The sequence below is a fragment of the Lotus japonicus genome, chromosome 1, assembly GCF_012489685.1.
Source record: "Lotus japonicus ecotype B-129 chromosome 1, LjGifu_v1.2".
Classification (NCBI taxonomy): Eukaryota; Viridiplantae; Streptophyta; class Magnoliopsida; order Fabales; family Fabaceae; genus Lotus; species Lotus japonicus.
In genome coordinates, this window is record NC_080041.1 from 97,904,578 (window position 1) to 97,931,104 (window position 26,527).

General features: G+C 36.3%; 1 protein-coding gene across 2 annotated transcripts; it reads left to right on the plus strand.

The window, feature by feature from the left end:
* Window positions 1-2,058: 2,058 nt before the first annotated feature.
* LOC130728195 (uncharacterized) lies at window positions 2,059-26,299 on the plus strand. Of its 2 annotated transcripts, XM_057579564.1 has the most exons (16): window positions 2,059-2,430; window positions 2,559-2,715; window positions 3,913-3,987; window positions 4,083-4,143; window positions 4,306-4,459; window positions 4,647-4,779; window positions 14,055-17,065; window positions 17,236-17,469; window positions 17,578-18,294; window positions 18,464-19,270; window positions 19,900-20,667; window positions 20,770-21,591; window positions 21,992-22,747; window positions 23,313-23,384; window positions 24,725-25,572; window positions 26,103-26,299. In XM_057579564.1, exons 7-15 carry the CDS (start codon window positions 14,066-14,068, stop codon window positions 25,511-25,513), a joined length of 7,965 nt encoding a protein of 2,654 aa, XP_057435547.1. In that variant the 5' UTR covers window positions 2,059-2,430; window positions 2,559-2,715; window positions 3,913-3,987; window positions 4,083-4,143; window positions 4,306-4,459; window positions 4,647-4,779; window positions 14,055-14,065; the 3' UTR covers window positions 25,514-25,572; window positions 26,103-26,299. The 2 variants fall into 2 exon arrangements, with proteins under 2 accessions (XP_057435547.1, XP_057435548.1); XM_057579565.1 differs by lacking the exons at window positions 2,059-2,430; window positions 2,559-2,715; window positions 3,913-3,987; ... (1 more) ...; window positions 4,306-4,459; window positions 4,647-4,779 and adding an exon at window positions 7,101-7,543.
* The last annotated feature ends 228 nt before the right edge of the window (window positions 26,300-26,527 follow it).

Genomic DNA, 26,527 nt, shown 5'->3' on the forward strand with positions numbered 1-26,527 from the left:
AGATCAACATGGAACATAATTAGGTCAGATAGACATTTGAGGTCAACATGAAGCCCAATTGGGCCTGGTGAATATTAGAGATCAACTAGATGTTTCATCATACTTGATGACCTATAAGGTCGAAATGAAGCTTAATTTGACTTGATGGACCTGCATCATCAATAATCAACTTCTATTGAACTTAATGAGCCTGGTGCGTAATGCGAAGTCTCATTGGACTTTATGAGCCTATAAGTTAATGGTTTATTTTGATTGGGTCTGGTGGGCTATACACAATACAGAGCCTTGTTGGGTTTAATAGACCTTTAAGATCAACATGAAACCTAACTATAACATCTGCATCTCATAATTTGAAGTTCAAATTGACTAACATATGTTAAGGCACATTCCATGTGGCATGCAAATAAACAGATTGGACTGGGTTAGTTCACAATATAAGTGGGCCTAACTTTTCATTGGTTAGAGTCTACAACGCTTAAGTCTGCGGTTTAGAAGGCTTGTACGGGACTAGAAAAATAAAAAATAAAGTAAAAATAATAATAAATATTTATTAGTTGTTCTAAATTGTAAAACATTAAAAATAATCAAAATATTCTCCTTGCACTTTATGTACCCAAAAAAATTCTCTATGCACTTTCAATTAATTTTTTTAATATATAAAAAGTATTGGTCAGCAGATCTGCAGCCCACAAGTTAAGCGAAATAACTCATATAGGGTCGTATCAGAATGGACAAGGTATTATAAAGCTGACGCCTTGATTTTCCCTAAAAATTAAATTTTCAATTTGGGATGGATAATAAATGTCGTCCCCACATTGGGACAGATAATATAACTGCGTCACCAAATTGTGACAAAATACCAACTCTGTCCCAAAAAAAATGATTATTTAAAAAAATAAATTGTGACGGATAATTACTGCTAACTTCGTCAGAAATTATGACGGAATAATTAAATTATTGCGTCCCAATGTTGGCGCCTTGATTCCCCCCAAAACTAAATATTCAAATTGGGACGGAATATACATATCGTCCCCACATAGCGACAGTTTATACAATTGCGTCACTGAATTATGACAGAATACGAACTTCGTCCCAAAAAAGATTATAATTTCAAAATATACCCGTGACGGAAAGTTATTGCTAACTCCGTCACAAATTGGGACGGAATAATTAGATTATTGCGTCCCATTGTTGGCGCCTTGATTTCCCCCCAAAACTAAATATTTAAATTGGGACGGAATATAAATATCGTCTCCATATTGGGGCCGGTTTATATAACTGTGTCACTAAATTGTGACAGAATACAAACACCGTCCCAAGAAAAAATTATAGTTTTAAAAGACATTTGGGACGGAACATTATTGCTTACTTCGTCACAACTTGGGACGGAATAATTAGATTATTCCGTCCCAATATTGGCGCGTTGATTTCCCCCCTAAACTAAATATTCAAATTGGGACGGAATATAAATATCGTCCCCACATAGCGACGGTTTATATAATTGCGTCACTGAATTGTGACAGAATACGAACTCCGTCCCAAAAAAAAGATTATAATTTTAAAAAACATTTGTGACGACAGGTTATTGCTAACTCCGTCACAAATTGGGACGGAATAATTAAATTATTGCGTCCCTAAAGTTGGCGCCATACTTCCCTCCAAAATAAATGTTTCAATTGGGACGGAATTTTTTTATTCGTCTCAAATTTGCGACGATTTTCCTAATTTCGTCTCTAAGTTGTGATCAAATTTGTATTCCGTCCCAAAATGTTAAATTAATGTTTTAAAAAACTTTAGCGACAAGAAAGAGTCGCCAAATCCGTCGCAAACTAATTATTTTGGGACGGAATTGTTTTCTGTAGCAAAATTCCGTCATAATTTGAGTGTTACCATCACCACCACCACTACTAGCCTTCACAACCGCATCCGCCGCCGCCAAGATACAACTTTCCACCACTACCACCGCCACCCCACCCCTACCCCCACCACTCTTTACCACACCACCCACCCACTACTGCAACCATTGTCGTCACTATCGCCACCACCATGCAAACTCCACCTCTTCATCCACCATCACCGTCGTCATCGGGTAACATTCACCTCCACCGTCACCGGGTAATACCCATCACCACTACTATGTGTTGATAAAATGATGTCTTATAAGTTATAACAATGATAACTATTGTGAATTTACAAAATTGAGAATAAAAACCCAAAAAAAAAAAACTAAAAACTGACAACTACAAACAAGAACTACCCCGAACGGCTAACTTCCTAGTTTGTGTTTAATTCTCCTATCTATGCGTTATCAACTTATCATTTCCAATTTCAGCTCAGTATATCCAATTCACCTCGAGTGTTCTTTGCGCTCCACCATTCGCATTCTAAACTTTTGAACTATTTCTGCATAACTTGAACCCGCGGATTCAGGTAACTTCGCATTTCTCCTTCTTCTTTTCTCTTTCTTTAACTGTTTAGGGTTTCGAATATCACCTGCACATTTTTGTTTGTTTCTTCTTCTTCTTTGACAAGTGTTTGTTTTGTTTCTCAAATCTCAGGTCCTGGTGTTTCTGCATTGCATTCTTCTCTGATTTGCATGCTGTGGTTTGTTGGTTTTAAACATGAAGAAATCAAACAATTGCGCGTGCTTGATGATCTTCTGCATAATGCTCGATATCTTCTTCGACTCACTCATAATGATATTGATCAGTGAAGGTAATTTGCCCAATTGTCTATGTACATTCATTAGCATAATAGCTCAACCCCAAAACATCAATTAGGATAGAAGGAGTAGATTCATGGGCAGCTCGGGCTTTAGGAGTAGATTCATTTATATTGGACTGTGGTTATCATTGGGTTAACCTTTATGTGAATTATGTACTCGTGACCGATTGGTTAACCTTTATGTGCGTCGCAAGAAATGTTGGACACTAACACTGATGTAACTACTTGTTAGTTAAATTTAGTCAGTAGCAGTTAGCATTCAGTTAGTCATAAAAGCTATGATTATCATTGTTTATGTCCAGTAAGAAGTATATTTGTTGGAATCAATGCTTTGGAAGTACATTTTGCTGAGGATTCCACAGAAAAGAAGTTTTTGAACTATATTTCAGACATCAACAGGGTTGTCAACAGAGTGCTATACCGTAGCGGTGTGGAGTGGCCCATGGCCGTTCCTAGTTGTTGCTTAGCGGTACAGTTCAGTGCAGCGGCTGTTAAAGTAGAGGAAATAGCAGCCGTAGCGGCGCTATTTGATGGAAGTGATTAAAACGCAAAAACAACCCACAAAAAGTTCATGTTAGGGAATTTTAGGGAGGTATTTCAGGGGTTTCCCTTCAGAAACATACTTAAAATGGTCTAGTTTGAGGAGGATGAAGAGGTTAAGTGATATAGAATTTTCAAGTTTAGGCAGTTTAGTTTAGGAAATAGAGACTTAGACCTCTTGGTTACCTTGACTTTTGTTGGTACTAGTATGTTTTGTACCGCAATAGCATTTTTGTGGTTGGCCGCTACCCGAGATTGACAACATAGCTTCAATCATGATCTTTCAGTTCATGGCATTCTTTTTTTATGTTTCTATATCTCTAATTCATTTTCTTTTTAGGGCAAAGTATGCTAAATTATGTAATTAGCCTATTTGTATATTTAGGTCTGAACTATTCCTCAATTCTTGGGACAAAGTTATGTTTTTCAGCCATGATGTATTAATAACTTAAACGAAGTTACTAGCTTACTGTTCCATACCCGTCGGAAAAAAAAAGCTTATGGAAATTTTTATTTTCTTGAACTATAACTATATAACTTGTATTTTCTTATGGAAATTTATAACGAAGTTACTGTTCCCTGTACTTTAACTATATAACTTGTACTTTCTTATAAAAATTTAATTAATTTTCATTTGTCTTGTAACAGCACATGAACAAGCAAACATACACAATGCTGTCAGAATTGAAATGGATGTAGATGGCTTTCATCTGTTGAATATTGGTAGTCTTGCTATGCCTGGTAGAGAACCAGTGTTTTTCCCATTCACACCAAAGGAATGCCTAGATCTACTAACAGATACAGTGTTCCCATTGAAGGAATGACGACTGTTGTGATTGGTCGGGCAACTTCGGATTGCCAGCTCCTCTCTTGCTTGAAGTAATATCTCATTGGACCAAACTTTAAATTGCAGTTAAATTGTCAAAACTAGTTTTTTTTCTAGTAAATTTTTTTGCAGCTCCTTTCATTTTTTATCATATGGATATGTTTCTTCTTCTTTATATATCTCTTATATAACTAAAAGGAAAATGCTACTGTCAGTGTTGTTCTTCCCAGAACCAGAAACCCAGAAGAAATGACAAGACAGGCAGATATTATCATCTATGTTGTGTTGGTGAGCAGTCAGAACATGGTTAGGGGAAGCTGGATAAAGCTCGGTGCTTCAATTATCATTGTTGGAAACAAGAAAGTAGAGGTGAGTAGATTTATTTCAAGGGCTTATTTAGAGTATGCTACTGGGCTCTATCTCTTTTGGTACCATTTTTTAACCAGTGCACGTTTGAGTGGTTGTGACAGGATCCAAATATTTATTAGATGTATTTATTAGGATAAAACAAACTTTGCTACCGTGTTGATTGCTTAATTTACTGTTCTTGTACCAGGGATTTGCTATCAGAGATTTTCTCGGGGGGAAATTCCGTGAGACTTTCATGCAGAAATTCCCAGGGGATTGATTACCTTTCATGTGGGAAGTTTGGCAGAAGATTTTTCTGCAAATTTTCACTTAACTTTCAGGTAAATTCAATTCTGGTAATTTTAAAATTCGTAGGAGGTAATTATTGCTAGGAATAAGAAATCCCAGGAAAATTTGTAGTGCGGATTTATGAAAATGCTCTAGAAAATCTATATCCAGTCAGTAAAATTATGGTGTCATATGAGAATTCAAATCGCCTTTGAATAATTGGTTGGTCCTCATGGAGAAAGTGTTAGAGAATGCTTCTTGATAATGAAATCAAATGTCCACTTTTGTGGAAGATTGCTCCGAAATATGCAGCCCAACAGACAGAGAAGTCATAGGACAAACCCGCAATGCAATCAGCCACCTAGTTAGATTCTCGTGGAATATGAGTGAGATAAACTCTCAAGAATAAGCTTAACTTCTGTTTGAGAGTCACTTTCAATGATTAACTTCCTGAGTCCCCTCCCCAAGCTAACTATAATAGTTGTAAGAACTGCCCATAACTCAGCCATAAGGACACTAGAAAATCCTATACTACCCTGAATCATTTCTACCGACCCCTTCACAACCTGCTTCTTTAAGAGTTCCTCTTAGAAAGCCATCTACGTTACACTTACCCAAACCTTTGGAAGGATATCCCATCCCACTAGCATTTGCCTGTACTGTGAAAGCTCTAATGTCCCTAAACCATGCATGACCTCAGTATTATGGACTTTATCAAATAACAACAGCTTTGTTCACCACAAAACATTATCCAAGCTAAACTCCTCAAATCTGAAAATATAATTGTTCCAAATCCTCCAAATTATAGCATCAAAAAAGGTTGACCGTCGACCCAAAGAGTTGACAAACTCTGCCCCCAGATTCTCAGTTATTATTAAATTAAATAAAAATTAATTCATTTACATTATTAAAATTATTAATAAGTTTAATTTATACAATATTGCATTTTATTGAGTTTATGCAAAATTAAATTTTATCCATCATCTTATATTTATTATAGTAATTTTATTGTCTAAATGTGATTTTACTTTTACTCCATTCATTTTGTTTAAACTTACTTTCACTTTCTCAAACTTAATTCTACTGGTCTTAATTATGTAGAATTTAATTTTATCTGTTAGAAATATAATATAAAGTTATTTATGTGTTTTACCCAACAACTTAAGCTTTTGTGATAGTTAGTTCATGTCATTGTATCCGAGCCTCTATGAACAAGTGGTCGAATTTCAGCACATGATAAGTGAGTTTGTGCGTTGTTCAAGCTTCAAGTCCAAGTGAGCCTTGAGTACGCGTGTTAGAAATACTATATAAAGTGATTCATGTCTCCTTCCTTTCCAACAGCTTTTCACATAGTTGGTTTATGATATTATCAAACTTAACTTTATACATCTGGACCAAAATAATTAATTTTGTTCATAGAAATTAGCCACCAAAGTAATTAAATTGAACATGTATTCGAATGTTGTAGCTACTTTTCTCCTTTCCAAAATTTGATTCGGACACTACTTCAAGCAAACTAAAGCTTACCTTTCCCCTTACTTGTAAAACAATTGTCCAATAAGTTGTCTTTGTTTTTTTTAATAAATGTGAGATTTCAATTTGGTTTATTCCCAAAGCAATTAGGTTCGGATGAGCTCAAAGGCTTCACTAACATGTTACACTTTGTTTTTTTTTCGAAAAGCCACATGTTACACTTTGTACTCATATATTCAAAGAATTTCTCTTTTCTATTCATTATCCTCCAATGAAGAAAAGAATTCATCATCCTCTTTTCTTATTTCTTATTATTTCTCTTACCAAGTAAAGAATATATCCCCTTTCTTATGATAAAATCTTCACGAGAATCCCCACTCTATATATATGGTTAGTCCATTGTTGTTCAGACAAAAAAACCGATAAGACAGACAATTTCCTACTCAGTGTGTTCACTCCCTTGCATCCGAATTTGATTAGCCATCATTTTATATAGATCCCATTTTCTTCTTTAACTTTCTATTTCAAAATTTGTCTTTTTACTAGAACAAATTTGAAGACGAGAAGAAGAAAAATGATATTTTTATATTGATTATGCTTCAGTTTGTTCTTTACGCATTTTGTTTCTAATTTTTTTATTTGTTAGAACATTTTTTTTAAAGCAAAAGAACTTTTTAAAAGCAAAAAAAAATTGTATATTATGTTCAAGTTTACACTTTACCCATTGTGTTTCTAAATTTTTTATTTGCTAGAACAAATTTAAAAAAAAAAACTTATTTTTTTTTATTATTCTGTTCCAGTTTGTTTTTTTTACTGTGTTTGTAAGTTTATTTATTTCCATACAATTAAAAATTCAAAATGAAAAAATTATCTTTTTCTGTTCAGCACTTATTTCTTTAGGCTTTTTTTTTTTAAATTGTATATTCGAGTTTGTTCTTTACACTTGGTAGAACAAATTCCACAAAGAAAAACTGATTTTTTTTCTTTTTATTCTGTTCCATTTTGTTCTTTTTTTTTTTTGCTTCCTCGGAAAATTGTTCCATTTTGTTCTTTACTTTTTGTTTCTAATTTATTTCCATACAATTAAAAATTCAAAAAGAAAAGCAGAATTGATCTTTCCTCTTCAGTACTTTTCAGTTTGTTCTCTACCCATTGTATTTCTAAATTTGTTATTTGCTAGGATAAATATTTATTTGGAAACAAAATTCAGAAAGAAAAAGAAAATAAAATCTCTTATCTAAGTGCATCATCCTCACCAAATCGTCCTTTTCAAGCCAAATTGAGCAGCTACAATAAGAACTAAGAAGGAAGAGTTGCTTTGGTTTGCAATATTTTTCTAAGCTGGTATGCATCTGCATTATTATATTTCCATCGTTATTTCTTGCTTTATTTATTTTTTTCAATTTATAGTTATCTATACTCGTTCTATGACATTCCAACACAGTATTTATAAATTAAATTTGTTATTTGCTAAGATAAAATTAAAATAAAAAACTATATAGAGGCAAGAAATAAAAACCTCTTTTGTGAGCGCATCATCCTCAACCTTGAATCGCCACGGTGAAGTGTGAAGCAGTCTAGGTATCAGTATCTTCCGATATGAATTTTGATACAAAACAAATTTTTTGTGGCAACGATACCTATTGTGTGAATTTAAATGAACCTGAATCTTATTCTGTATTTTTGACTCGGAGCTGAATCATGCTGAATGAGATTCAGCAAGTTGCAGTTCAGCCAGGTCAGGTTGTGTGACTCGTAAAAGTTTCTAGTGCTTTCTGTGAAAGTTTTTTACACAAGGGTAGAAATAGCAGACTAATATTCCTCCAAAAGACTCACATCACATTCTTAGAAAAACCAAACCCTACTTTGGTTCTCAGTACTATTAGTTCATGTGACAATTGACATTTTTGGCTCACCAAAGAAATGTGTCTCCTTCGTTGTTTTTTTATTGGTTCCAGTCCCTTGTGCTTCTCACATTTCTCTCCATCTACTAATGTCTTTCCTACTAAGTAATTTGCATTTCGTCATGATGTATTTTGGAGGGGCTATATACTTAAACTTTGGGTGCCGGCTAGGGTGGGGAACTTTCAAAATGGTCCACTGGTGGTCCACTCTTTAAAATCGTCAGATCTTAGAATCAAAGAATATTCTATATATGAATGGTTATGATTAAAAGGATAATAAAAGGGTAAAAGTGTAATACACTTTCTCCTATTATTAAAAAAAAATTAACATTTCCAGATCCAGTATTATCTTCTTCTCCTTTCTCCTTTCTCTCCAACAACAAACCATCATCACCATCATCACACCTTCTTCCCTTCCTCACATGGTAGCCGCCACCACCACGTGCCACACCACCACCCATGGACGAGTACCGCCGCACCACCACCACCCCCCATGGACAACGTAAAATAGAGAAGACAGAACCCTAACCACCGCCACCTTCAACCCTCGATTTCCGGCGAATCACTCATCATTTGGAGAAACCAACACCACTATTGCACTCCCCTCATCGTCCGCAACAAAACCCCTCAACCAATTTGCCGTTCCGCCGCCCTCCGCCGTGAGCCGCCGCCGGAGGCGATTTCCGGCGTGCTCGCAGCACCACGTGAGCCACCATCTTCTCGTTTTTTTCCTTCCTTGTGCAACACCACCACTTCTTCTTCCTCTCTCCATGAGACCACCACCGCTGGCCACCCACAACATCACCATGGACAGCCACAAGCTTTCTTCCAACGAGTCCTGCAACCCCAAACACGCGAGCCACCATCACCACGCAAGCTTCTTCTCTTCATGGCCGTGAAGCCATCACCATCATCATGGTGGGGGAGGGATCATCACTTTCTGTTGATCATCACCACTCAGATAACCCCACTTCTGTTTCTGATCTGGGTGCTTTAAAAATTAGATCTTTTAAAAATCCAAAATATATTTTAAAAGTAATGTCAGATGTTCATGAAAAATCCAAGAAACTGAGGGATCCCCCTAATATACACAAGTTTTTTGCTTGTGTAACTTTGCACAACCACAAAATTGTCTCTTTTACCCCTGCTCCAAAAATTAATTCCATCTGTATCCTTCCCATCATCTTCAACCCAAAGCAACCCAGATTCATCCCACACCCAAATCCAAATTAAATTAAGAAAAACATTATCATCATAAAAAAACCACACCATCTTCATCAAAGCACCGTCCCACCAAACATACACAAAATCATCATCACCACAAATCCCACCAAACATACACATTTCATCTTCATCATCACCATTCATCTTCTTCTTCTCCTTCATCATCAACCCACCATACCCACATCCACAAACCCCACCCCAGATTCTGAAACTTCCCCTTTCTCTGGAACTCAAACCCCACCACCCATCACCAAAAATTTCCCACGCCTTCTTCTTCTGCCAAAGTTTCAAATTTTTGCCACCACCAGCAACGTCACCCATCCCCACCAAACACCACCACCACCCAGAGCCCCCACTGAAACCCAACCCCAACCCAGAAACCAGCAACCCCCGACCCCACCGACCCCACCCCAACCCCAACCCCACCGAACCCACCCACAACCCACACCAGTAATAACCGCCAAGCCACCACTGCCAACGCCACCCACACTGAGCCAACCCACCCTAACCACCAAAAAACCCAGAAAATTCCAAATTTCAGAACCCCAGAAACGAGAACCAACCCAGAAAATGTAGAAGCAACAACAAAATGGTGGTCTCGGCGCCTCCATCTTCTTTCTGCTGCTGGATCTGGGATTTATAATGGTGGATTTTTCTGGTTTGGATCCTGCAAAGGCAAGGTGGTTGTGGGATGGGACTTTGGAGCCTCTCCAGCGAACTTGGCTCAGCGAGGAAACAGTGGCTGCAACAGCGTTTAGGTGTTTGTAGGTGGGGATGAAATTAGGTTTTTTTTCAATCTGAATTTGGGTGTGGATGAATCTGGGTTGTTTGGGTTGAAGATGATGGAAAGGATAAAGATGAGATTAAATTTTCGAGTAAGGGTAAAAAAGACAATTCCTTTGGTTGTGCAAAGTTACACAAGGAAATCCTTGTGCATATTAGAGGGACCCGAAACTGAGTTAGGCTAGTTTCAATTTTGAGGTCTTCAATGGTGTTTATTGTTGAACGTTTTTGAATTGGGATTGTGTTCTGGAGAACTTTTTTTTTTTTTTTTGAAAGAGTGTTCTGGAGAACTTGAAGTGAGAGTTGTTTGACACTGAAGCGTGAGTGAGGACTAAGGAGAGAGGATTCATTTTTTACAATTTTTTTATATTTTTATTTTGTAAATTACTACTATGACCCTTGGTCCACCGGTGGACCATTTTGAAAGTTCCCCACCCTAGGCGGCACCTAAACTTTGTGCAAGCACTCACTACTTTTCTTCTTATTTTGATTTATGTATGGATCTTGTATTATTTTAAGATTTATTATATTTTTATTTTATTTGGTAAATGGGAAAAGTAAAGACAACAAACAAACAAAAGAACAGAAACTAGCCACACCCCACCAGGGGAGCTATCTAAAGAGGTGTGTTCTAGGTAGTGAAATCCAGGCGCAACCTCAAACCGAGCTTAGCTAAAGCATCTGCAGGACGATTGTGCTCCCTAGGTTGGTGCTGCAGGGTAACTTCCCAATCCTGGTGTAATAGGCTCTTCACTTCTGCCAGATAGGAAGCATAAGAGTACAAGTTGAGAGACCTTGACCCATTGAGAGCTTGCACCACATCAAGGCAATCAGACGTGCAAGTAAGCTTGTGAATTCCTTTGTGCCAGGCCAAAGACAAACCTCGAATAACAGCTAGTAATTCCGCAAGGAACACCTCTCCATTACCTTCATAACTAGCGAAGCCAAGCACCCAAGCTCCATTATGGTCCCTTAGGACTTAGGAGACCCCCGCAGCTCACGGGAGAAGACTGCCGGTGGAAGCTGCCATCCACATGAAGAGCTATCCAACCTGCTGGAGGAGGAGTGAAGGTAACATTTGCACTAGATGCCACTGTATTATGCATCCACCAACTCGGATCAGGCCTTGTACTCGCAATTTGGCGCTGCACAAACTCCATTTTCCAAGCCTCATCTCCCATAACCATATTATTGCTCCACCGCCATACCCACCAAAGCACATGGAGAAGTGAAGCAGCTGAAGTGTTACTGAGCATGTCCTCGAGCCAATGCCATAAAGTAGAAGTAAAGAACGCAGAGGATAGTATACACCCTGAGCGCAGCCAAACCTCCTTTGAATGCGGGCAATCACGAAGACAAAGGAGGGCATCTTCAATCTGGTGTGAGCAGCGAGAGCATGCTGGGCTCATTGTCAAATTGCAGCTAAAACGATAATATGACATACTAACTTATGTTTCAACTTATAACTTGATTTTTTTATCATGTATCTTACAATATATAAAAAGATTCGATTCATGTTTCAGAAAATAGGATTTCAGATTCATGTTTTGAATCTCGATTCAATAACCATACTCTAAAAGTGAATAGCTACAACAACAAGGAAGGGTTCTTCTGGTATGCAATCCAAACAAGTTTTATAGTTGTTCTTTTTTTACTTATTTTTATCATTTATAATTCTCTTTACTAGTTGTTCTATAACATTCCAACTTCTCAATTTTATTCGGGTGAGGAATTTGATATATGATATACATTGCACATTACATATATAGTTTTTAAAACATCAAATTCCTTTATTATTGACATATTTAGACCGTAAAGATGGAAAATAATTAAAAGAGAGATGAGACAAGGAGATTCAAAAATTGTAATGGGATACTCTACTAGTCTGCTAGATGCAGTCTTCTTATATATTTAATATTAGGTTTAGAGCTCGTTTGATACGTTGTATTAGACATGATAGTATAATCTTATACAAAACATTATGAATTTATCTATTGTTTGGTGCTAACATTGTATTGTATAAGCTTATGCATCAATCCTCTCTTATACATTAAAATGATGAATTATATAATCCACCGGGTAGATGATGGATAAGACATGATAAACGTGTGATGTACAACCTATATGAAAGTATTTAATCAACTGCCACCCCCCTCCACCACCTGAACCACCACCGCCACTACCGCCACTACCGTCCTACAATACCCTCCACCAACCCCATCCACCACATGAAACATAGGTTAATATTAATTTAATTGAAATGATTAGTTATACAATGTATGACCAAACGCTGTATAATATTAAATTTTTATCCGGTCTAATACTATTAGATCTAGGGCCCGTTTGGTACACCGTATTAGACATGATAATATAAGCTTATACAATACATTATAGACTTATCAATTGTTTGGTGCTCACATTGTATTGTATAAGCTTATACATCAATTCATCCCTCTTATACATTAAAATGATGAATTATTTAATCCACCCTATAGATGATGGATAAGGCATGATAAGAGTGTGATGTATAAACTACTTGAATATATTTAATCAACCGCCACCACCACCGCTGCCACCATTGCCGCCACCACCATCGTCATCGTCGCCACCACCACGCTCCACCACTACCACCATCATTGATACTGTCATCGTCATCACCACTACTACCACCGCCGTCGCCACCACCATCCTCCACCACCGCCACCACCATCGCCATCGTCACCACGCTCCACCACTGCCACCATCATTGAAACCATCATCGTTATCTCCACTACCACCGCCGCCACCACCACCACCCTCCACCACTACCACCATCGCCGCTACTGCCATTACTACCACCACCACCGCTGCCACCACCATCCACCACCACTATCACCTTCCAATACCACCACTATCACCACCACCACTACTATCGCCACCAAATTATACAGTGTATGATCAAACGTTGTATAGTATTAAAATTTTATCAGGTCTTATCCTATCGGGCCTAATATAATCAGACATTATATTATCAGACATTATACTATACAACATACCAAACGGATCCCTAATATATCAGACCTTATACTATACAACATACTAAATGGGCCACTAGAGTGATGTGCATCATGTAGTAGAAAGTACAAAATACAAAGTATATATAGGCCAAGCCTATAACTCTCATTAATCTACGTCTAACTCAACTTTCAATACTCCTCGATATTGATCATGCCCAGCTTGTTACAGATGAAATCATTACGCACCCCATTCAAGGCATTTGTGAACACATTTGCAAGTTGGTCACCTGTTCTAATATAGGATGGAGCTTCTCGTAGATGAAATGACAATCCACCTCAATATGTTTAGTCCTTCCATGAAAAATAGGATTCGATGTGATATGTATGGCAGTTTGGTTATCATACAACAATTTCATCAGAGATGTGTTCTTAACTCACATCTTGCTCAAGATTTGTGATGCCCACATAAGTTCACATGTAGTTTTAGCCCTGGTATCTACAATTGATCAAGCGACCACATTGCCATCCCTAGCCAGAATGAAACAAGACAGGTGGTAAGGTCGGAAAATCTGTCGGAATGAAACGGAAACCGGAATGAGACACGGTTTCTCACACCGGTGGATAATGAGTCCATCTGGAATGACAACGGATTAAGATTGCCTCTCATCAGGCTCTAATGCCATGTAAAATTAGGAGAAACCAAGAAACAATATTAGACTTAATCTGTGTGTCTAAACTACACAACAGAGATCATTATTTATAATAGGCCCAATAAATACAAAATATCCTAGAAATATTCTATTTTCCTATGTACATGATCACTTCCCTAATTACATGATTAGGTTGCCTAATATGCATAAATAAAAGATATCCTACTTATTTACAAGATTTTTAACACTAACTACAGGCCATACTTTTTTTTCCATTTTTTTTAAAAATTATTTGTAGGGTAAGGAAGAATGGACCCAAACACATATGTCTCTCCAGCTATTGAATGTGCATGGCAATTTGGGGTCGATGTGGTCAAGCGTAAAATGGGTTACATTTATAATTACAACGAAACAATTGAAGAGGTGAAAAAATATGTTATTTCACTCGAAGAAGCTGAAAAGAGGGTGCAAAATGATGTTAAGGATGCGGAAATGAATGGAAAAGAAATTGAAGCTGATGTTCATAGTTGGTTAGAACAGGTGGGTGACAAGATAAAAGAATATAAGAATTTTCTTAGTGACAGATCCCATGAGAACACAAGTTGCTCCATTGGTTTCTTTCCAAATAATTTGCAGTTGAGGTATCGGCTAGGTAGACGAGCTACGAAGCTTGCAGAGAAAGCCAAAGAAGAACAGCTTTGGAATAAAAAGTTCGAGAGAGTTTCTTATCGGGAACGCCCTTCTGCAGATGCTGCTTTGTCAAACATTGGCAATGAAAGCTTTGAATCGAGAAAGAAAACTCTGGAGAGGATTATGCAAGCATTGGAAGACTCCACAGTTAGAATGGTTGGAGTGTATGGGGTTGGTGGTGTTGGTAAGACCACTTTAGTCAAAGAAGTGGCTAAGAAAGCTCAAGAAAAGAAGTTGTTCAACTTGGTGATTATGGCAAATATAACAAGAAGTCCTGACATCAAAAAAATGCAAGGACAGATTGCTGAGATGCTAGGGATGAGGTTGGAAGAGGAAAGTGAGATTGTAAGAGCAGATCGCATACGAAGGAGATTAAAGAAAGAAAAGGAGAACACCCTTATAATCCTAGATGATCTTTGGGATGGATTGGACTTGAATAGGTTGGGGATTCCTGGCAGTGATGATGGAACCCAGCGGGATGTCAAGGATATAACTGATTTTGGTTATGGTAAGATGGAAAAGCAAAAGGCATCTGAGGATTACAATAACATGAAAAGGGAAAAGTTTTCTGGTGATTACAATAAGATGCAAAATGAAAAGTTATCTGGTGATAACAAAGGATGCAAAATTTTGCTGACATCTAGAAATAAAGACGTACTACATACACAAATGAATGTGAATGAGGAATCAACTTTCCCAGTGGGAGTTCTTGATGAAAAGGAGGCGGAGGCTTTGCTTAAGAAAGTGGCTGGAAAATGGGATCAAAATTCTGAGTTTGATGTGAAAGCAACTGAAATTGCCAAAATGTGTGCTGGGTTGCCCATAGCATTAGTTTCAATTGGAAGGGCATTAAAAAATAAGAGCCTCTTTGTATGGGAGGATGTCTGTCGACAAATTAAAATACAAAATTTTACAGGAGGGCAGGAATCCATAGAGTTCTCTTCAAGGTTGAGTTATGATCATCTGAAAGATGAGCAGCTGAGGTACATTTTTTTACATTGTGCTAGAATGGGAAGTGACGCCTTGATTATGGACTTGGTGAAGTTCTGTATTGGTCTAGGTTTGCTTCAAGGGGTCTACACAATAAGAGATGCAAGATCTAGAGTAAATGTGTTGATAGATGAGCTAAAAGATTCAAGTTTGTTGGTGGAAAGTTACTCTAGTGACCGCTTCAACATGCATGACATCGTGCGTGATGTTGCTCTTTCTATATCATCCAAAGAGAAACATGTATTTTTCATGAAAAATGGCATACTAGACGAGTGGCCTCACCAAGATAAACTTGAAAGCTGCACTGCTATTTTTCTACACTTTTGTGATATCAATGATGAGCTTCCTGAGAGTCTATCCTGTCCTAGACTTGAAGTCTTCCACTTGGACAACAAAGATGATTTTTTAAGAATACCAGACAATTTCTTTAAAGGAATGATTGAACTCAGAGTATTGATATTGACCGGTGTAAATCTGTCATGCTTACCTTCTTCAATTAAATGCCTAAAGAAACTGAGAATGCTTTGTTTGGAGAGATGCACTATAGGAAAGAACTTGTCAATCATTGGAGACTTAAAGAAATTGAGAATTCTTACCTTTTCAGGATCTAACGTTGAAAGTTTGCCTGTCGAATTGGGGCAATTGGATAAGCTGCAACATTTTGATTTAAGCAATTGTTCAAAACTAAGAGTAATCCCTTCCAATATCATATCAAGGATGAAGAGTTTGGAAGAGTTGTATATGAGAGACAACTTGATTCAATGGGAGGAAGAACAAAGAACCCAGAGTGAAAATGCTAGTCTTTCTGAGTTGGGGCTTCTGTATCAATTAAGAACTCTGGAAATACACATTCCAAGTACTGCCCATTTTCCTCAGAACTTGTTCTTTGACGAGTTGGATAGTTACAAGATTGCCATTGGAGAATTCAACATGCTTCCAGTGGGAGAGTTGAAAATGCCTGACAAATATGAAGCGTTGAAATTTTTGGCATTGCAACTAAAAGAAGGTAATAACATTCATTCCGCAAAATGGGTTAAAATGTTGTTCAAAAAAGTTGAAAGTTTGCTGCTGGGAGAGCTCAATGATGTTCATGATGTGTTCTATGAATTAAATGTTGAAGGATTTCCAGAGTTGAAACATTTGTCCATTGTAAACAATTTTAGCATTCATTACATTATGAACTCAATGGACCAGGCCTTTCCCAAATTGGAGTCTATGTACCTTCACAAACTGGACAATTTGACGAAAATATGTGATAACCAGCTTACAGGGGCCTCTTTCAACCAATTGAAAATCATCAAGATTAAATCTTGTGGTCAACTGCGAAATCTTTTTTCATTTACCATTCTCAAACTCCTAACCATGCTTGAAACCATTGAAGTTTGTGATTGTAATGCTTTGAAGGAGATAATTTCAGTTGAAGGACAAGCATATACTATCAATGTCAGGAAAGATGATAAGTTCGTGTTTCATCAATTACGATTTTTAACCTTACAATCTTTACCAGCATTTTCTTGTTTATATTCCATCTCTCAATCATTGGAAGACCAAGTGCCAAACAAGGACAAAGAAATTGACACAGAAGTTGGGCAAGGTATCACTACTCGAGTGTCACTCTTTGATGAAAAGGTATATAATTTTTTTTGTCCTTTAGATCTACAACCTTTAATGTTCATTTGATGTTATTTTTCTAAAATAAGTAAGAAGTACTTTTTAACTTCTTCCATTTCTCTTGGCCCCGTTAAACTTGGACAATAAAAATGAACCACTCTCAAGACAATAATTATGTGTTCTTACAGGTTTCACTTCCCAAATTAGAGTGGTTGGAGTTGTCCTCAATCAATATCCAGAAGATTTGGAGTGACCAATCGTTGAATTGTTTTCAAAGTTTGCTTACACTGAATGTGACAGATTGTGGTAACTTAAAATATTTATTGTCATTCTCTATGGCTGGAAGTTTGGTGAATCTCCAAAATCTCTTTGTAAGTGGATGTGAAATGATGGAGGGTATATTTCAAACAGAAGATGCAAAGGTGTGTATCATCATTTAATTAAATTTGATTTTTAATATCATTTGTTATTTAATTGCATTAATTGATGGGGTTTTTATTTGATCACCTAATGAACACTTTTATCTGCAGCATATTATTGATGTTTTACCTAAGTTGAAGAAAATGGAGATAATCCTCATGGAAAAACTGAATACCATATGGCTGCAGCATATTGGTCCTCATTCCTTTCACAGTTTGGATTCATTGATGGTGAGAGAGTGCCACAAACTGGTTACGATCTTTCCTAGTTATATGAGGAATTGGTTTCAAAGCCTTCAAAGCTTGGTAGTTCTGAATTGCGAGTCAGTGGAAAATATATTTGACTTTGCAAATATTTCACAAACTGATGCTAGAGATGAGTCAAACTTGCATTATTTGTATTTACACTCACTGCCAAGTTTGGTGCATGTATGGAAAGAAGACGGAAGTGGAATTCTTAAATATAATAATTTAAAGAGCATAAGTGTTTATGAGGCTCCAAAATTAGAATATCTCTTTCCATTTTCTGTTGCCAGTGATGGCCTAAAAAAGCTGGAATCCCTTGAGGTATGTGGTTGCAGGGGAATGAAGGAGATTGTTGCTCAAGAGAAAGGATCAAATAAGCATGCTACCCCCTTTAGGTTCCCTCATCTAAACACTGTATCATTACAACTATTATTTGAACTCAGGAGTTTCTATCAGGGAACTCACACATTAGAGTGGCCATCATTGAAGCAATTTCTAATACTCTATTGCAACAAGTTGGAAGCGCCCACTTCAGAAATCACAAATTCACAAGTGAATCCAATTTTTTCAGCTACAGAAAAGGTACGAATTAGAACAGCTTGAATTAAGAATGCTATAAAAGCTTAAATGAAACTCTCACTGAAGGATGTTTTGGACTTCATATATATGAATAGCACATCCTATATGTCTTCTCACACATATGATTCCAAATATGCTTTGAAACTCTTTTTTATAATCGTCTCATTTTCAGGTAATGTACAACTTAGAATTTTTGGCAGTTAGCTTGAAGGAAGTGGAGTGGTTGCAGTACTACATTGTCAGTGTCCATAGAATGCACAAACTTCAGTCACTAGCCTTGTATGGATTGAAGAACATTGAGATTCTCTTTTGGTTCCTTCATAGACTTCCCAATTTGGAAAGCTTAACATTGGCGAGTTGTCTCTTCAAAAGGATTTGGGCTCCTACAAGCCTTGTTGCATTAGAAAAAATTGGGGTTGTTGTACAACTTAAGGAGTTGATATTAACTAATTTGTTCCATTTAGAGGTGATAGGCTTTGAACATGACCCTCTTCTTCAGAGGGTAAAGCGCTTACTCATCAATGGATGTTTGAAATTGACAAGTTTAGTGCCTTCCTCGGTGTCTTTCTGTTACTTGTCATATTTGGAAGTGGTTAACTGTATAAGCTTGAAGAATTTAATGACATCCTCAACTGCCAAGAGCTTGGTTCATCTCACAACCATGAAGGTAGGTTTCTGTCAAAAGGTTGTGGAAATTGTTGAAGAGGAAAATGGCCATGATATTGAGTTTAAACAACTGAAGGCATTGGAATTGATTTCTCTGCAATGTCTCACAAGTTTCTGCAGTTCCGACAAGTGTGACTTCAAGTTCCCATTACTAGAGAATTTAGTAGTGAGTGAATGCCCTCAAATGAGAAAATTCTCTAAAGTCCAGAGCGCACCAAACCTACGAAAAGTACATGTTGTTGCTGGAGAAAAAGACAGATGGTACTGGGAGGGTGATTTGAATGACACTGTACAAAAAATTTTCAAGGATCAGGTATACATTAGATTATTTATTAACCGCCACAACCCAAAATTACATAATCCCTACAAATAGAATATGTTCTATTCCAAATAGTTTTGTTGCAAGTAAGTTTCTGCTACTGGATGATTATGTTATAATAATATTATTAAAATGACTAATTAATGCATAACATATAGTTTAGATGATTGTACTAAAAATAATTTGCAAAAATGGGGGTATAATTAAAAAAAATTGCATAGCTGGAGATATTTCAATTAATGGGTTATATAGTTCTCTACAACTGCAAAGGACAAAGCTCCCTGCAGCAAAATTGCCATAAGCTAGTGGTTTTAATTATGAATCTTGATATATTTATTCTTTAGGAACATGCAGTGCATTATAATCAGAGAAAAAACTAATCATATTTGCATTCATCTAACATGAAAGAAAGTTTCATTCTTGGAATTTTATAAAATTTATCAAGGTTTTGAGTACGGGTTTAATGAATCTGTGTTCGAATTCTCTCTCTCTCTCTCTCTCTCTCTCTCTCTCTCAAAGTAACAGAACATTGTCCCCCCCAACCCACTTCATTGTTGTTCTTACATTTTTTGTTGCCTTTTATTTTCCATACATTCTTGATGTTGAATTAAACTGCTCTGAAGGTTTCTTTTGGATATTCAAACTATTTGACACTTGAGGACTATCCTGAGATGAAGGAAGTTCGGCATGGAAAACCAGCTTTCCCAGATAACTTCTTTCGTAGTTTGAAAATATTGATGTTCAACTCGTCATTCAAAAAAGACACCATAATTCCTTCTCATGTTCTTCCTTACTTGAAGAAATTGGAAGAATTGAATGTAGATAGCTGTGATGCGGTGCAGGTGATATTTGACATAGATGACAGTGAGACCAAGAACACCGAGGGAATAGTCTTTCGTTTGAAAAAGCTTAATTTGGAGGATTTGCCAAATTTGAAGTGTGTATGGAACAACAACCCTCAAGGAATTGTCAACTTTCCCAATTTGCAAGAAGTGGTTGTTGAAAATTGTGGAAGCTTGACAACATTGTTCCCTTCGTCCATTGCCAGAAATCTTGCAAAGCTCAAGACACTTCAAATACAAGAGTGTGAAATGTTGACTGAAGTTGTTGGAAGGGAAGATCCAATGGAACTAAAGTCTACTGAAAGAACTGTAGTGTTTGAATTTCCTTGTTTATCCACGCTGGTTCTTCGCCAATTGTCACAGTTTATTTCCTTTTATCCTGGAAGATACCATTTGGAATGCCCTGGATTAGAAGACTTACAAGTGTCATATTGTGGTGAGTTGAAGCTATTCACAACAGAATCTCAGAGTCACCCAGATGCACTTGAAGAGGGTCAACACAGTACACCAACTAGTCTCCTGCAGCAACCTCTTTTCTTGGTTCAAAAGGTGACAAAGCCTTAGTACTTGTCCAGTATTTGTTTCCTTTTTTTTCATTATTCTCCATCTTGTGGTCATCTTTTTCTAAATTGGTTTGGCCTTATTTACTAGGTTGTTCCCAAGCTGAAGAAACTGGCACTCAATGAGAAAAGCATTAACTTGTTGAGAGAAGCACATTTGCCACTCGACAACATTCTAAAATTAAAGCTATGCTTTGAAGAACATGATAATGAGAAGGCTACTTTGCCTTTTGATTTCCTTCACAAGGTACCCAATTTAGCATCTCTTAAAGTTAACAAATGCACTGGCCTCAAAGAGATTTTTCCCTCTGAAAAACTCCAACTTCTTGATGGAATACTTGTGGGGTTGAAAAAAGTAAGCCTAAACCAGCTTGATCAGCTCAATTTGATAGGGCTAGAACACCCATGGGTAGAGCCATGCACTAAAAGGCTAGAAATATTAAATGTTAACGAATGCTCTAGGTTGGACAAATTAGTGCAGAGTGCAGTTTCTTTCACCAATCTAAGAGAATTGACAGTGCAGTCCTGTAAAAGTATGAAGTATTTATTCACATTTTCAACAGCTAAAAGTTTGGAGCAACTTGAGAAGCTATTCATTACTGATTCTGAAACATTAAAGGAAATAGTAACCATGGAAGATGATTGCGGTTCCAATCATGAGATAACCTTTGGACGGCTCAGTACGTTATGGCTGAGTTCTTTGCCAAGCCTAGTGTGTTTTTATTCAGGGGACGCCACCTTGCATTTCTCATACTTGCAATCAGTGTTGGTAACTCAATGCCCCAACATGAAGACTTTCTCTGGAGGTGTCACAAATGCGCCAATATGTCCGTGGGTTCGTACATCGTTTGTGGACGTTGATTTTCACTTCCATGATGATCTCAACACCACAATGAGGCTGTTATACGACAATGTAAGGAATTCCTTGCCCAAATTAAATTGTTACTCATTTATATTCAAATAAAAATTGTTCTCTCTTTACATGCACTTAGAGTTTTTCTTATCCCCATCATGTGGATCTTGTTTTTCCAACACTCCCCTCAAATTTAATCAGGCTACTATATTTTGTTTTGGGCCACTTGTGACTTGTCTCTAGTTTTTTAGTTGAACTAGTTGTTTTACATTTATAGCTTTATTGCTTCGGCTTCGTGCTCAATTTAAGAAAATATTATAGTGAAACAGAGTATTGTTTAATGATTTGTTTAAAGTATGTAATTGGGGTTACATAAGGGATCGAGATTTAATTATCATTTTTTCCCATCTCAACCCTGTCATTTTTTCACTCAAATTGAAAGTATTGTTTGCTTATACAGTTGGTAAAGTCTGCATGTGATATCCAATATTGGAAATTTGGTGATCACCCTCAATTAGAAGAGATATGGCTTCTTAGTGTAGCTCCGAGCGACAATTGTTTCAACAACTTGACTTCTTTATTTGTGGTGGAATGTGAATATTTATCCATTGTGATTCCTTTTCGTCTACTTCCATTGCTACATAACTTGAAAGAGATGGAAGTCCGCAACTGTCAATCAGTCAAGGCAATATTTGATGTGAAAGATACAGGAGCTGTTATGGAACCAGCTTCCCTGCTTTCTTTTCCTTTGAAGAAAATTGTTCTAAATCAGTTGCCAAATCTGGAGTTTATCTGGAACACGAATCCTGATGAAATTCTCAGCCATCAAGACTTACAAGAAGTGTCTATTTATAACTGTCCAAGCCTTAAAAGTTTGTTTCAAGCATCAATGGCAAATCATCTTGTTAGACTTGATGTGAGATATTGTGCAAGTTTGAAGAAAATTATTGCAGAAGATGAAGCAGCTTTGAAGGGAGAAACTGAACAGTTAACTTTCCATTGTCTGAACTATTTAGCACTGTGGGAATTGCCAGAGCTCAAGTACTTCTACCATGGAAAGCACTCGCTAGAAATGCCAATGCTAACACATATAGATGTATATCATTGTAACAAATTGAAACTGTTTACAACTGAACCTCCTGGTTGCCAAGATGCACATTTGGAGAATCAACTTGGTGCTTTAATTGATCAGCAAGCCACTTTCTCAGCTGAAAAGGTACCAAATATATTTTACTTTTCTCATTCAATATTTAACTTAAATATATTAGTAATTAATAGAGTATAGTGTTAGTATACTTTTGGGTATAGCATACTCATACTTGTACGGGATTATTTCCCTTAAACTCATAACATTGCTATCTTCACCTGCACAGTTATGCTGAACTGTCACAGTTTGTTAGTTAGTTCAGAGTTTAGCAACTCTATAAATGTTAGTTCTTTAACTGTTTTTCTTAGTGAATCATAATCAAATCACTTGCTTTTTTCCCCTCCAATTATCATTCAAAGGAATAATATCTTTTTACACCAAAAATTTTACATACTCCCTCTTTATAATAAAAGAAGGGGAGGGGTATATGTATTAACCAAAATACAAAAGGAGGGAACAAAAATTAAGAATGCATGGATACTAAATAAGATATCCAACTTGTTAATAGTACTAAAGAGTGCGGTGCTTGCATTCCTCTTTTTTTCCTTTTTAATACAATGGAAAAAAAAATTCATTGTAAAATGAGTTAGGTCTCATTACAATATATTTTTATCATGTTTGTTTTGATTTCTAGGTTTTTCCCAAATTGGAGCTATTAACGCTCACAAAGGAAGAAGCCATGAAGATTTCACTAGGACAAATTCAGGCAAGGACGATTTCTCAAATTGTACTGCTTTCATTACTTTGTACTATTTTATTTTAATTATTACTTGGGTTAGGCACTTGGGGGAATGCTTGTTTTGTCATTCTTACTCTTACTCTTGCATTTTCTCTTGTTCTTTCTTACCTTTTTTATGAGTATTTTAAAAAGTTTGAAATAATAATTAAGAGATATTTAAAAATATATATATATATATAAACTTATATAAGTTGTGAAGAATATAAAATTAAATTGCTTGAAACAAAATACATTATGTATGTCGATTAGTTTGATATAGTGTGTAAAAAATCAAGTTTATGAACTGCAAATTTATAGTTATAATCTTTTTTACATTGACAATCAAAATATATAGGCTTAGTTGCACTTTTGGTCCCCCTAGTTTTGACAGTGTAATTTTCGCCCCCTAGTTTTTTCGAGCTAATTAAGTCCCTCTGCTTTTTTAATTATGCCAATTTGGTCCCTCTCTCAATTTTCATACACATGAAATCATTAAATCTTCATTTTCTTTTCAAATATTTTAGTATTTATGATAAAATTGATATATAATACCCTTTTAAAAGTTAAATAATAAAAAAATTGTTAAATTTTGAATGATATGAGGTGGGTTTTTAAAGAGGTGGGAAATTGGAATTTTAATTTTGTATTGAAATTTAATATTTTGATTTTTGCGTTTTGATGAGGAAAACTTCTACAATGATTAAATTGATTAAATTTGTGAAGATTTTTCTAAATAAATGAGAATTTGAGAGTTTTAAGTAGCATGATAATGATAGGGGGGACTTGATTTGCAACAATTAAAAAGTTGATGGGCTAAATTTGCTCATAAAACTATTGGGTGTCTAAAATTCACCTATAGTAAAAACTAGGGGGCCAAATGATAGAATCAGCCAAGAGAATATTTTTTGGATTAAGAACCCTAATCCCAATCTGGAACCAAAGAGAATATACAAATGAACTAAGCATTCAAGAGGCTTGGGACTCTCCATAACAGAATACCAGAAATGATCTCCAGGATGGCTAATTCTCCCCAAAGTAAGTAACAAATTATAATTGCCTATCACCAAAAGTGAAATTAGGTGGCGATATATATATATATATATATATATATATATATAATATGGTTGGTTAAATAAGTAATAGTATTTTAGATGAATAAACAATTAGAAAAAAGGAAAAAATGAGATGTTTGATGAAAAAAACGTTACATGGCATATTCAGGAAAATATTAGATTAAAAGAAGTGAATGGAAACTCAAACTTGAAAATAAGGGGTTGATTATTGTGCCCTTTCTTGCATCTTATTTTCTTATTTGTTTTGATTTCTAGGTTATCGCTGACTTTGAGCATCAAACAATCACCAAGGAAGACACTATGATTGGTGAAGAACAATTTGGAGCAAACCTTGCACACCTCCTGCAGAACTTAAAATTTCTCAGATTGCAGTGCTTTCATGAGGATGATGAGTCAAATATATTCTCAAGTAGATTACTTGAAAAGATCCCCAACATTGAATCCCTCGCAGTGGCTTGTACTTCCTTCAATGAAGTATTTCCTTCTCTAAGACCTAGCACTGACTGTAGCAAAATCCTTTCAAAGATTAAAGGGCTACATTTGAATTATCTCCTAAAGCTTAATTCCATAGGGTTAGAGCACTCGTGGGTAGAGCCATTACCTAAAACAATAACAATGTTGGTTGTGTACAACTGCTCCAGCCTAAAAATCTTAGTTCCATCCACTGTATCTTTTACCAATCTTGAGAACTTGAATGTTAGTGGATGTCATGGATTGTTATGTTTGCTCACACCCTCAACAGCCAAAAGTCTAGGTCTACTGAAACAAATGTCCGTAATTGATTGCCCTGCTTTGCAGGAAATAGTGTCGATAGAGGGTGATCATGAACATATAGATGAAGAGATAACCTTTGGGGAACTCAACAATTTGACACTAGAGTCGTTACCAAGCATGATAGGTTTTTACACGGGGACTTCCAAGATGAAATTCCCATCCTTGAGTTTACTGACTTTAGCAGAATGCCCTCAATTGAAATATACCTATGTATTTAAAGTGCGCCAGTTCATACCAAATGAGCTACTTGGAAGACCTGAATATCAATAATACTTTCTCCGAGGAAGCAGCCTGAGCTAAGATTCTGATATTCCTCAGTGAACTTATACGTAAGTATTTGGCTAATCTTCTCTATCGCCATGTTTCTGCTATAAACTTCTGTCCTCGCATTTTCTTCCTACATTCCTCATTTATATCATTGGCTATTGTTGAGTAATGTACTGAATTACTATTTAGTGATGTATAATTGTTATTAGTGGAGTGTTATAAGTGGTTAATGTTAGTGGAAACACGTTGTGCTTAGTGGAGTGATTAAGTAGGCATTAAGACTCTTTGATGATTGTGACAGTCAATCACTGTGCTATCAGTACATGTGTATGAGATGTAGAAAATAACAAGTGAAATGCAAGAAGATTCATACCCTAAAAAACTTCCTCTTACTCTAATTTTCTGTGAAGTTATGCGGTAGATCTTTGTGTGTTAGTCTCTAGTTCCTCCTCTGGAATACCACCTGCAGTTATATATTGTTGCAGAAACGGAGGTTGGTTATAAGAACATAAAGACTGGTTCCTGCTATAAATGTTTTTTCTCTTCATCACCATGAAGTTTTTAACACATGCTTATTTATACCTTCTTGTAGGGGAGCCAGGATGGTAGTGATGATATGGCTAACAGCTTCTGCTGTGATGGTTTAATTGATGTTTGTTGAATAATCTTTCACATATGTAATGTTAATGTACATTCTACTATTTCTTGGTTAATTTGTAAATTGATGTATGTTAAATATGCTTCAAATGATATATTAATGATGGATTTATGTTTGTGGTTGACAAATCATCTATGATGTGTATTGGATGTAAACAGAGCACTTCAATTATTTTAGTTGTGGCTTTAGTGCCTTAGGTTATTTATGACAAACAAATTGTATTATCTATTTGTAAGCACCTGTGCTTCAACAATTCTGAAATGAAAATCTCATTATTGAGTCTTCTTTTGTCTAATTTGAAATTTACTATTCAGCTTATTTACCGATTGTGCTCAAGATTTGTTAAAATTGTCCCTACC